At 42.3% G+C, this 13,284-nt stretch overlaps 1 protein-coding gene across 2 annotated transcripts in view; it reads right to left on the reverse strand.

The window, feature by feature from the left end:
* The window catches only part of STARD13 (StAR related lipid transfer domain containing 13), a 291,026-nt gene that overhangs the window by 135,503 nt on the left and 142,239 nt on the right, over positions 1 to 13,284 (reverse strand). Inside the window, exon 1 of one of the 2 annotated variants that reach the window (XM_030234031.2) lies at positions 8,066 to 8,220. The exons of the other annotated variant lie outside the window; for it this stretch is intronic. Coding sequence (XP_030089891.1) covers positions 8,066 to 8,189 — 124 coding nt within the window. The 5' untranslated portion in view covers positions 8,190 to 8,220. Of the gene's footprint in view, positions 1 to 8,065; positions 8,221 to 13,284 lie in introns of those variants that run through there. 2 annotated transcript variants of the gene reach the window in all.

The following is a 13,284-nucleotide window of genomic DNA, read 5'->3' on the forward strand; positions in this document are numbered from 1 at the left end:
AAATTCTTAATTAATTGAAAATAATATTCCCAAACCAAATTTTCAATAATCACAAGACAAGCACCAGTTCTTTAAAATCATTAGGTTAGCTTGAAACTGACATTTTACAAAATGAAGTTTTTTCTTGGCTCTTCATACTCTGAAGTTCACGTTTTCTTTTTAAATTTGCTAGGCAAATGTGCTTAAGTAGAAGTGAAAGCTGGTTTTCTCAATGAATTGCAACTCAAGAAGATGATTTTTAAAGGAGTTATGATATATAGCAGCACAAGATTTGGTCATGGTATGACAGAAAAAACAAAGAAATAAGGAAGAGCAACACAGAACATCTGTCTCTCAAGAAATCCAAGAAGCACAAAATATAAGAAGACAAATGCGAGTCAAAGCACTGCTGTGAAACAAGGTCAATGCCTGGCAAGTATTGTACAAAATCAAATTGTTAAATCATCTAAGTTCTCAGAATCCCTAGAAATATGACAATATCAGACATTTTGAAGGGGTTTTTTCATTAAAGCAGAAAGACGAAATTCAGAACTGGGACTTCCTGATTCCTGAAACTAAACACCACATCCTACTGTAGCTGAGAAAGCAGATGAATAGGAGTCCAGTCTCCAGTGCCTTCCTGCACATTTCAGAATTTGCTGGCCAGCCACCAACAGACTATTCACAAGGCAGCTGAAAGTTTATTGTGGATATAAATGTTCCATATAAATGTTCTGGCATAATTATTATTATATATAAAGTCATTTGCACAGGGATATAGAAGCAGCCCATAGGATTAGAGTCATATGAATAAATACAAAAACACCTAGTAGGAAATAACTGAGAAGATACATTATTTAATATGCCATGACTGATATACAGAAGCAATCTTGGAATGTAAAAGCATCATCACTGTTTAATGTCAGACAAATAAATTAAATATTTTTATCAGTCTACATAAGCTCCTATAGATCTTAGAAAAATATGAGCACCAAAACCTGCACCTATCTAAACGTACATGAACTTAAACAGTATTGTGTTATATACTATGAATTGTTTCCAATATTTGGTCTGCAAATATCAGGATAAGTACAATGTTTACAGGAATACTCCATGAAGTCACAGTGTAGAGAACTGACAAGGCAGCAGCCTTCTTCTTGTCACATACAAGCATCTGCAGATGGAATGAGCTGAGGCCACGTATATGTGCAGAGAAATATTTGTTTACTGAGAAATGAAAGAACCTTGTGAATGATCAAGGAACCACAGAAAGACAGTAGGGAAAAAAAAACAAACCCCAAAAACCCAACAAAAACAAATCAAAACCCAAACCAAACAAAAAACTGTACTACAAAAAGGACTGACATAATAACTCTCTAGGAAAAAGAAGTGTATTTTCTAAAGATTAATTGTCACTGAAATCTGCGAACAGACAAGCTCCAGGAAGAGGGAGACCTGTCAAGAACATTTTTTAAAGCTATCAAATAGAAACTGACTGATTCAAATGGTATCCAGTTCTATTGCCAGCACTGATTCCCCATTTTATCAGCTGAGATTGGTATCTCTTACTGTCAGGAAATTAAGTAATCAAAATTGAATTTATTTTACGAAAATAATCACTGATACAACTCTCTCTGATGAAAGCAGTACCCATTAAAATACAAAATCTGTGTATTAAATGTAAAACCAGAAGATGAATGCTGTTGTCATCCTAGGAACCTCTCCATGATCACTCCAAATCTTACATGGCAAATTGCAGCAGAGGCACAGGAACAAGTATGAGAAAAATACATTTTTCTCTGGATTTTGAGGTAGTGGGGAGTCCTCCATCACCCCCCCCCCTTCACAGTCTCATGCTGATACAGAAATACTTGGCAGGTCAAGCATATTGGTATTTTTGCAATTGTACTTCTGGAATTAACTTCTTGTTGCTGAGGGTCATGAGAGCCTGGCAGCACCAGAACTAACAATGGTGGTATTTTGCCACCACTGCCCCCTTTTCAGATTCAAACCACTGGTCTTCAAGGAGTGCCTGGGGAAGGAGATGGAACTTACAGGATATTGACATAACCCATAAAACGTAGGTGCAAAGAAAAGCCTCTTCAGACTTTAAAATAATTAAAATAATCAAAAAACCCTACTCACATTGATAGAGAATATACAGCACAATTAATTTAATTTATGAGATCAATGACTACTTTTTTGGCTACTACATTTTCTTTAGGACTGAGAGCAGAAAATTTCCTGGCATGCCTGGCCAAATGAATCACTCATAAGTCACTTTCTTTCTTCCCTAAAGCACTCCATCATGAATAAAGAATGTCTTTCATAACTTTTCTCCTTGACAAAGGACACTCTTTTCCCACTGATGGGGCTGGGTTAGGGAGGAATTTACACACATACATCTTATCAACATACATGAAAATCAGTATCTTGTACTCTCCAGTGCACTGGTGGGGACACAGACTGCAACATCTCTACTTTGCTTTCTAAAAATGTTATGTGCATGATTTTAAAATAGAACATAAAAGTATGCCCCACCAAATACCACATTTTTCACACATCCGTCTCCCACACTCCTTAATTAAAACTGATCTTCTAAAATTATTTTATTTAAAAAAAAAATCCACTTGTTTCATGAGTGGCTTTAAGGTAGATTAATCTGCTACACTTGCACAAAGGTCTTAATTCAGAATAAATTTCACTTATGTAATAATACCAAGATGCAGCAGACTCAATGTTGGTCCCATACTGGGACACCTGCCTTTGCTCAGGGGTTCTCAGAGGACCTGGAAGCCTGGTAAACATATTTCCTTTGGCGTTTCCAGTGACTTCACCCCAAAATAAACTTCAGCTTTGCAGAATAAAAACTTCATAAACAAGTTCTTGAAAATTTTTCATTTTAGATGAAAACAAGAAACTATGAGAGAGCTATAGATTTGATGGTTCTTTAATTAGGCTGCAGAAACATAGCTGTATTTGTCTCCATACTGGCATGACAGAAAACTGCTAAAATTCACACAGTTCTGGTTGTGACCACTAGTTTTAGTTTTTTAAAACCCACTTTTCATTTCTGTATTCCCCAAGATCAAAAGATCAGCAGGTGCCAAGGAGCACCATGCTGTCTTAGGTGCAATTACAAGCTTAGGCTTATTCATTTGCACCCAATAAAACCACAGTAACCCACAAACCAACCCCAAATTACTTTCCAGAGGAGAGGGTGCATTGCTTTGTCATCTTTGCCACATGCTGAATGTAACAGTTACTTTCTGCTGGACAAATTATTCTCCATTTTCTACCTACAACTGATAATGTTCAGTTTCATCTCTGATATAAATGTATTTCAGTCATATTTGAAGAGACACTTGTAGCTGCTAATCAATTTATAAGATCCTCCCGAACAGTTAAGGACACCTAAGAGTAGGACTTGTGAAGCTTTCCATTTAAAGGTGTTAATTTTGGCTTCTTTGGACTTCTTAGGGATTTTCTTTTCCTGTTTCAGTTTTGGATCTTCAGGTAATCCATTTCTAAGAAAAAAATTAGTTCATGATATGTTGTCCCACCACACATTTTCATTCTACTTGATTTGAGACATTAAGTGCTTCATCCTTTGGAAAAAAAACCCTGCAACCTCACAGGGGAAGTTCAAGAGTCAGTTTAGCACTAGTAGCTGAAATATCTGTCCAAAATTGGACAAGTTAAAACAGTTTGAAATGTCAGTCTGAGCAAACCACTGGAGGTGTGGTGGAAAACTTGATCCCAAATTCCTTTTACCCAGAGCACAGCCAAGCCAAAAAAAAAAAGAGTGGGAGCATCTGAAACTGGTTCCCCAGACCACCCCAGGCAGTTGCTTCTGGAGAGCTCTGTGGTTGAGTATGAGTTGGAACAGTGCTCAAGGGTGCCCTGTCTGATTGGGCAATTGCAGCAGGCAGCAGAGAGGATGTCAGTGGATAGATGAGAGAAATTTTGTACCAGAAGAGCTAGAGGAGATCAAGTAGGGATTTAATCTCTTAGAGAACAAAGAAGATACAAAGGATTGTGAGACATGAAGCTCAGGAGAGAAGAGATTTGTCAGAAAGGCTGAGGGTGTATCTATGCCACGGACACAGTGGAGGCAGCCTTACAGAGAAGAAATCCTGACAGAAATCTGTGTAGATTGCTAAAAGCTGAACTTCAGGAACTAGAAGCAAAGCTTTCTCTTATCAGAAGAATGCTAGGGTCACAGAATTAATTTTGCAAACTTTAGTAAGTCTCAAAATTGAAGTCTAAATTTCTGCTAAATTCTAACTCAGCCCTCTTTCTACTAGGTAGTGAGACAAAGTCTCATCTTCATCTGCACATGCAGTTTCCAAGGATCCTATCTGATGATGGGGTATGGTCACGTATCAGCCCTGCTGAAGCTCATGCAGGAGGGAGACAGAAAGACCCCAGGTTTCTGAGACTATGACAAGTGAGTCTTGCCCCTGTGGCAGAGCACTTCCATTCTTCTCTATTTTACACCAAGTCACTTGAAACAAAATCTGACCAGACCACCAGAAACTGCAAGTTATTCATTCCCTGAGTGCAGTACAGTTAGACCCCAAATGCTGATTTGCTCAAAATGTTGTGCAACAGCAGCTACTGAGAGTCATAATTTGAATACTAAAGTAGATAATTCAAGTTCTAACTCTCAAGAGTTGATGTTCCTGGGGTTCAGTCTCACTTTGCCTCTTGCTTCTATCTGTAAAATGGGAACTGATAACATTGAAGCTTCAACCGAAATATTAATGGCATGACATATGCAAGCACCAGGCTCATGAACCCCTGAGGGAATTTATAATTCTGTGCTTAGTCCAGTATTTCAGAAAGCTGCAGTACAGAAGGCTCTAAGTTAAGAGATTCAGCAACAGGGATCATCAGTTTCTGCAGTAAATGAGGCTGAAAAATTCTGAGCAACAAAAAGGGTGAGGTGATCATGTCAGTCAATCATGCCAGTCATGACAATCCTACCCTAAGAGGGGGCTGTGCAATACAGACACAGGGGTCCTTAGCTCTGGTGTTTCCTGACTCCAAAGTACTGAATTTAAAAACTAAATTATAATTTAATTTTATTTTAGTGTATAGTAACTGAAAGAATGGCAGATAGTAGGTGACACTTTCCCCTTACAGTCAAGGAATGTAAGAACTGCAACTTGTGTTTTACTGTAACAGGTGATCATGATTTGAACAGGGATCTCAGAATTACTTTAGGTGATCACTGCAGGAGGATCTGCTAAATACCTAAGTCAAATTCCTTAAACAATGGTTTTCAATAATGGCAAAGTAGTTCAGGATTACATTAAACCAAAAGTATCTTAAACAACCTTTCAGGTGAATAGGCCCCCACAGGGAGTTAAAATTCTGGTACGTTTCCCATTCAGTTTGTCAATTCCAAATTAAACCATAAGCATAGTGGAAACAGTGTAAAGTACCTCTGCAAAACTTACAAAAAGCACAAAAAAACCCTGAGGGTGCAATTTTTGGCACTGTAGAGGGTACACCCATTGTTTGAAAAACAAATCCCAGTCAGTGAATCAGAAAAAGTGACTAAGAGCTGCTGGGCACCACAGATCTGTCCTGAATAAGAGACAGTACGGAGCAGCCCTGTCCAGGAGCATGCCAGGAGCCAGGCTGCTGCTCATCACCTCTGCTGTCAAGGATGAGGGAGGGAGGGAAGGAAGGAGCACACTGTAGCAGTCTTTTTATGCACAACCTACTTTTCCACAGCAACCCAGCCATGCTCTCTGCCTCTTTGGGAGAAGCTGAGTCAAAATTCAGCCCTCTCCTTGCTCTAGCCGGGATTCAGCTCCTTTCTCCAGCTCACACCCCTGCTGCCCAACAGTGTCCTGCTGCCCTTTGCTCCAGCCTGGATGCCAGGGCAGAAACTCTTTCCAAGGAGCACTGGGGAAAGCCCTGAGTAATCTGCTCTGCTCCCAGTGCTGATCCTGCTCTGAGCTGGAGGCTATACTGGAGAATTCCCAACACCTCATCCAACCCTAACTCATTTTTATGAGTTACAAAAATATGCTTGCTTTCTTTACAGATGTTTCTTGGGCAACTGGTGTCCTGACTCTTAACAAATAGATAAAAGACTAAAGCAAACCAAAAGAGTAATGAAGAGGACACCTACTAGGCATTAGTAAGTGCCTGCAAAGGTATCATCATAGCAATAATTGAATCACAAGTTTTTATTTGGCTTGACAGTTGCAATATGACAGCACACTAATGATTAAAATTGCATTTTGTTTTGAGCATTGCTCTTGAACACTGGTTACCAGTTACACTGCTGCTCTGACTGCCAGTCAGAGCTGAACTACAATGCCAGTTTGAGGAAAAAGACAGAACTTGTCTACCTGGTTGGGATCAGATCTATTGCAATGGGGAAGAATCAGGGCCGGCAACCAGAAAATAGTTGATACATTTAGATCAGCTTAAATTTCCTGCCTTCTCATTAACAAAAGCTGGAAGAAGAGGCCAAGGAATATACACTGCAGCTAAGCAAGTCAGCACAACTAACAAATATAAAAACAAGGACAAAAATGCCAGAGACAGAAAAGCAATAGAACAAGAGGACATATCTGACATCAACAGACATTTGTACACATTTCATTATGTCATCAGGTAAGTAATTTAATTAAATGGCAAATGTACCAGTGTCTTACCAGAGTATTATGAATAGCACTTAAATTATGGCAGTGCATAAACCCGGACATTAGTATTCTATCCACCTTAAATAAAAAGTTTTGACTCCATCAATTTTAATACCCAGTTGCTTTAAGAAGTTGGCTACAGTATAATGGCAGCCTGCCCAGGTTCTTTGCTCAATCAAGCAATAGTTGTCTTTGACCAAAAAAGAAAAAAATAGCCAACAGTATCCTTGCTGAATGTCTGCTGGCTTCTGCTATCAATATAGGAATAAGGGAATTAAAAGAAAATGAAAACATTAAGTTTAGTATTTTGGTTAACAATAATATTACAAAATTACTCGTTTTAATAATTCATTATTGAAGCTATCCAGTTTAGATAAATTTTTCAAAAAAAATGCCATGTAATTTTTTTCTATTACTTTAATTGTATGTACATAACAACTAATGTGCTGTAGGCAGCATCAGAAAACCTGCATCATTTACCTCTGTATTATACAATACAGCATGTCACAGTGCCCTGGGCAAGGTCACCAAACTCCTAACAATGCTGTAGGATGTGACAGAGGAATCCATCTTTACAAATTAGACTTCATTATACATGATCCTGCTCATAAATCTTGACGTATCGTTTTCTAGTAGAATAACTCTACTTTGCACTTCCATGTATATGTACTAGATATTCTAATCTAGATCTTCTAATTCACAGAGTATTTTACAAATACACACTGGGTGTATGCTTATGTGCATAAAGCAACTGTGCTGCTACAATAGCAGGGTTTTAAATGAGACCCGACCTCCTGGAGCACCTGCCCTGCTCTGTGTCCTTCTGGACCCCACCTGGGGATGGAAAAGCTGCAGGAGGCCGGTTTTCCAGACCAGGTAGGTGACCCGAAGATATAGAAGCATGTGAAATTAAACAGACCATTTTTCTTTGGGAGTTGAAGTCCTTCTCACATGCAAACCCTATGAGGAACCAACCCGGTTGGTTAGACTTAGAAAAGTGATCAGAGGAGCAGGTGAGCTTGCTTCCCGGAGGCAAAGCCAACCCTCTTCATTTCGGAGACGCTCAGAAGGTGCCTCAGACACGGAGCGAGGGGGAGGCTCAGCCCCGAGCCCGACCGCGTGTGTGAGCAGCCCCGCGCTGCCCGCCGCCACCCGGGCAGGTGCTGCCTGCAGGGGCTGGGGCTGCGACCTGCCTGCCCCGGCTCCTGCCCGCAGCCCACCGCCTTCCTGCCGGGAGCTCCCCGTCCCGCCCGGGCCGAAGCAGCAGGGTCTCGCCGCTCCGGCAGCGGAGATGGTGCCCCCCGGACATGTCCCTGGAGCGGGACCCCTCCGCTCCGCTGGGGCCGGGACGTCCCCCGGGGCGTCCCCTCGGGCGGCCGCGGGCAGGTAGCGGCGGCCGCGGCGCGGCGGGGACTGACCTGCGAGCCGCCGCTCCCGGACATTCCTCCACAGCAAGTCCCAGGCTTTGGCGGTGGAGTCCCGCAGCTGCTCGCTCAGCGACCTCCGGAGCTGCGCCTTGGCCGGGCGGCGCTGGCTGCTCATCCTCGGCGGCTCCGCATGCCGCCCCTGGCAGCCCCGCTCAGCGCCCGCGGCCGCTCTCCTCGCCGGGGACGGGCGGCGGCGCCCACATGGGGCCGCGGGGCAGCCCCGCCGCGCCGCAGCCGCGTCACCGCCGCCCCGGGCGGGCGGCCCTTCCTTCACCTGAGCGCCGCCCGCCCCGGCCCCCGGGGCAGTGCTCCCGCCGCCAGCCTCCCTCCCTCTCTCCCTCAGCGCCCCGTCCCGCGCCCGCCGCTCTCCGCCCTCCTTTTCTCCCCCGCGCTGCGGCCCCCGCGGGGCGGGGAAGGTGCCCCGGGCTCCGGCCCTGGTCCTGCCCTGACCGAGACCCCGCGCCCTCGGGCACCACCGACGGCCCGGGACCCCGCAAGTCCCGCGGCCCCGCGCCTAAATTCCTTGACCCCGCTTGTGCCCGTGGGCCTCATTTGGGAACTGTCCGGCCAAGCCCCCGCGGCTGCCCTGCTGTCAGCTCCCGCTGCCGCCTCTGAGATCCCTGGACAGCGACCCGCACCTGCCCGCCGCCACCCCAGCCTTGCCGCCCCAGCGCTGCGAACAGGCGGCGTCCGCTGCTCCGGGGAGAGGTCATCCGCCACGAAGTGACAGAAAACCTGGCAGGCAACAGGCTGCCTTTTTCACGGGAGGCTGTAATAGGTGCTTTGCCCATGCTTCAACTTTTGCGGAAAGAAAGTTAGGATTTTTTTTTTTTCTCAGAGGCCTAGGTTCATCAACTCTCCACCCAAGATCAAGCCATAGTCCTCGCAACACAGCCTCTCCTGTTTCTTTCCCATTTTCTCTGCATTCCACCCACTTACTCTCCACCTCCTTCCCCCTGCATGACTTCTCTTACAAGCTCTTGCGCTTTTGAAAAGGTTTCAAAATGAAACCCCGGCAGACACTTTTTACACAATTTACAGACTAAAATGAATCCTGATTTCTTCATCTGTGGGCTAGCCAGAAAGTAATAGCTGGGCCCTTATCCCATTTAGGAAAGCCATTTTGTGTCTCTGCTTCTTCTGTGCTCTGGGAAATACTGTTTCAACAGTGTCCTCTTCCCTGTCCTGGATGTTCCTCCAGCAGAGAGTCTGATAGCTGAGAAGGACAATGGCCTCTTCATTCCATTTAGTCACAATCAATTACTTACTGCTTGCCCTTTTGGCAGAGTATTTGTGATGTGCAAAGCAGAGGCTGATGTTCCTGCAAGTGAGTGCCCTGCTCTGAAAGAGCTGCATGCCCAGGTAAAGCAGTCATGTTAAACATTATCGATATCCCCATCTTGTTTAGATTTAAACCGTAACTGCAATGTCAGAAGCTAAAAGCAAACAGACAGATGAATTCCATGTTACTACTGTTAATGATGTCTTCTGCTTATTTTGTGGTGTGAATTTGTTTTCCTTTGTCCCTGTTCTTAAAAGGTCCATCTAAAAAGGTTCATCTTGAACTACTCTACTTTAGCTGATATAGTGGAGACGATGTGCTTGTCTGGAACTTGTACAGATGTTGTATGTCACTCCTCTGCCTGCAGTTCCAGTGTCCTCCAAATGACTGGACAAACACTTTTGAGAAAAGGGATGCCTTCCAGGGATGGATGCATCCAAGATCTGGAAGGGAGACAGCATAATTATGTAAATACTCCCACATCCCATGACCCAGAGCAAACACCTGCTGATGTTAATGGGAGAAGAGAGGATTATGGTTCCTACAATCAGCTCCTCTGCCCAGTAAATCTGCCTCTGACCTCTGCCTCTCTTTATTTAATCCCTCACCAACACAGCCATTACCAGTACATAAGACCTACTATGCCTGTTTACTGCCACAGGCTTTTATCAGTTAGGAACCAGGCAGAGATGAGAAATTAATCCCTGATATTGTTCTCAGCTGCCCTATAAAGATGAGCCATGATACACAGTCTAAAGGTGAAATGATAAACTCAGTTTTGAAGGTTTTGTATCATACTGCTGTGTCACCACCCACAAATGTCAGCCCACGTCAGCCAGTACTGCAACCTTCAGCAGCGCTCTTCTGGCAGCCACACTTGGATGCACCAACTTAGAGTGCCCTGCCTGTCTGGAAGATAGATATCCCTTTCTTCAGTGGCTGTCTGCAAGAGCCAGAATGTAGCAATAGAACAAAAGATATTATCTTCCCTTCTGCAGCATTTTTTAAGATCTTGCTTTATCAAAAATATCCCTAGACTTCCAGGTTTACTGAAAGCAGCTAATTAGTGACTAGATAGTGGCAATTGCTAATCCCATGTTATCTCACCACGAGTTACTAAGATAAACTGCAGTGATATGGCTGTATTTCATAATAAGCAACAGAACTGCACTGGCAAGCCTAGACCAAACTCTGTGGCAGGCACTGACAAAAATCTTACTAATTCCAGGTACTTTATTGTGGAAAACTAAATCCAGAGGCAAGATCAGATATTGTAGTTTTCTCCCCAAAGAAAGCAGTGCTATTGAGTAATGAGAACGCACCTCATGCAGCAACTGGCCTATTCCTATTTTATGCTTTTAATCATAGTCAGCTGTTCAGAAGTCTAATTACCATCACGAGTATTTTTGATGTATTACACCTCATAGTAGCAGTTACAATAACAGCTATTCTGCAGAATTTGCTTGAAGAAGGGTACATGTTAGGAATCATTCATAGGTTAAACATGCTTCATTTCCTTTTAGAATTTAGAAAACCTGACAAGATGGTAAAATTCTGGTCTCTCACACATTTTGCCTATGTTGGTTAAGTGTATAAGTAGCCAGCTGATCAGTAGTCGTGTTTCCTGCTTGAAATATTCTGACATCCAGCACAAGATGGCTAACACTTCTGGGGGAAAGAAAAGGAAAGCACATTTTCCACAGAATATGCAGTTTTCCTGCTTAATACTAGTCTTGCCAAAATGGTTCTTTTCAGAGTAATTGCAATGAAACCACTGTATATGATGAAGAGAAAGGAGGAAGTTCCCAGCTGCCTTAAAAGAAGCTGAACTATTATAGTTGTCTTTGCTCATTGATAACAGAATATTGGCAGGAATAAAAGTACTCTCTTTAAATCTTGAAGGCATATAAAATATTGGGGAAAAGTTTAAACTAGTTGTACCCATGCTCTGATGCCATTGTGGCACAGAACTCTGGTACACTAATTATATATTTAGCAATTTATAGCTCCTTCCAATCACCATGGTAATTAAACGCCAAGTTAATTGACATTGCGTAGTATTCTGGCCTCTAATTAGCAGTGTGTTTTTAATTTGTTACAGATTCCATTATGTAGCCTGATGTAGTCCTAGTAAAGTAACTGTGTACTAACTCCAATGTACCTGGTAAGAAGAGAATCAGACCTAAGGAAAGAGAAACATGACTACGTATTGGTTTGCCATTTGTAAACTACTGAAAGACTGTGATAAAAGTACAGCTTCTTTTGTTTCCATCCTCTTGTCTTTAATTACCATGAATCAGGATTTTTTGTTAGTTTAATCGCCTCACAATATCTGCCTACTTGTAGAAGAACAAAACAAGACATGTCGTGTGGATGAAAATGTGGGAAGAGTGCATCCTTGGTTACTGTGTGCTATTTAGAGGACACAGGCTCCTTACTCTAGTATTCCTTAGAAAGTAATACTAAAGCAAAAGAGGAAATAACAGGATCTACAAGATCAATGATGCAGTCTGATGATAATAAGTGCAATGCCAAATTTTATAATTAATTTCATTCTTCAGGAACTGACTGTAATGAGGATTCTTGAAATTTACTATACCCAAAATGGTGTTGCTGTGCTTTTGTAGCTTCAAATAGTAGCTCAGACAGCCTAGATGTAAACATATCAAGTAATATTTATAACTTTGGCAGTGGTCTTTATCTCTTTGGGGGTCCTAGAGCTCTGGAATTTGTTTTCTATCACAGCTTAAATGGTCTGAGTGGGATGTTGTAAGTCTGGGTTACCACTGGAAGGGAAGAAAAGATTTGAGGTTTTCCATTGCTTGTTTTCCTAACAGCAGACTCCAGTGAATTTCATACTAATTCTGTGGTTGAAGTTATGTTAAAAGCACCAAGGGCATATGAGTAGGTGTCCTCTTTGACATCTAAGTAAACAAACAAATATTTTGAATAAGAATCACTATGAATGAGGACAAAATGTTCTAGCTTGTGCCCTGGCACTCTCTCCTTGTTTTTTTTTTTTTTTTTTTTAAAATGTACATATACAATTTATCATCATTTTAAGGTCGCTTTAACGAGAATAAGTTATAAATTAGTTTAACTCTTTTCTGGTTTATCAAGAGTTTGGCACCTATATGTTCATCCTACTTCATTTTAGCTTTCTGAAGCTCTGGGAAAGGATTGCTCTGCACTTTGCCAACAGCAGAGCACTGCTGGCTTTCATTAGTGGGGGCCAAATTCTTTCACTTTTGTTCACTTTGATTAATGCTGAAATAAATGGAACTTCTTGCAGTATTCACTGTGAAAAGACTCTAAGTATGCTCAGATACAGACTACAGTAACAAAGTGTCTGCTGTTTGACTGTGCTCCCTCTCCCTTGCTAGAACGGGCATGGGGGGAAATTAAGCTTTAATTCTATTCAGACAAAGGATGATACTTTATTGTTGTTATTATTAATAACAATTTGTTCTCTCAAAGTGCTTGGGAGCAAAAACTGGATGGAACTGAAGTGCAATCTTTGCCCTCAGGAGATTGCAAATATAAATATAAAACTAAATATAAAACAGGACACTGATGGAGAGAAGACCTGATTGGGGTAGGAAGGGTGGAGTATGAGAGAGCAATAGAACAGAGTAGTAACTGCTGGTGTACTTCTGGCACACCAGAATTAGTGTCTGGAAGCACTGGTGCAAAGTGAGTCAGCAAGAGAGTCTCCAAGGAGGTTAATGTTGTGTCTTTATATATTCAGAGGACCAACTTTCAAGAACGAGGGGCATTTTTAACAAAAGCACACAAATGTGTATTTGAAAACATAATGAGTAGACAGTAAAAGCTGGGATCCTGTACACAAACAGGCTGTGGGAAGAAAGCTTTTAATATTGAACAGATAGGTGAGACTAGGGAAGGGCCTTCAGACTTCAGTCAAGCA

This window comes from Serinus canaria, chromosome 1, assembly GCF_022539315.1.
Source record: "Serinus canaria isolate serCan28SL12 chromosome 1, serCan2020, whole genome shotgun sequence".
NCBI classification, from domain to species: domain Eukaryota; kingdom Metazoa; phylum Chordata; class Aves; order Passeriformes; family Fringillidae; genus Serinus; species Serinus canaria.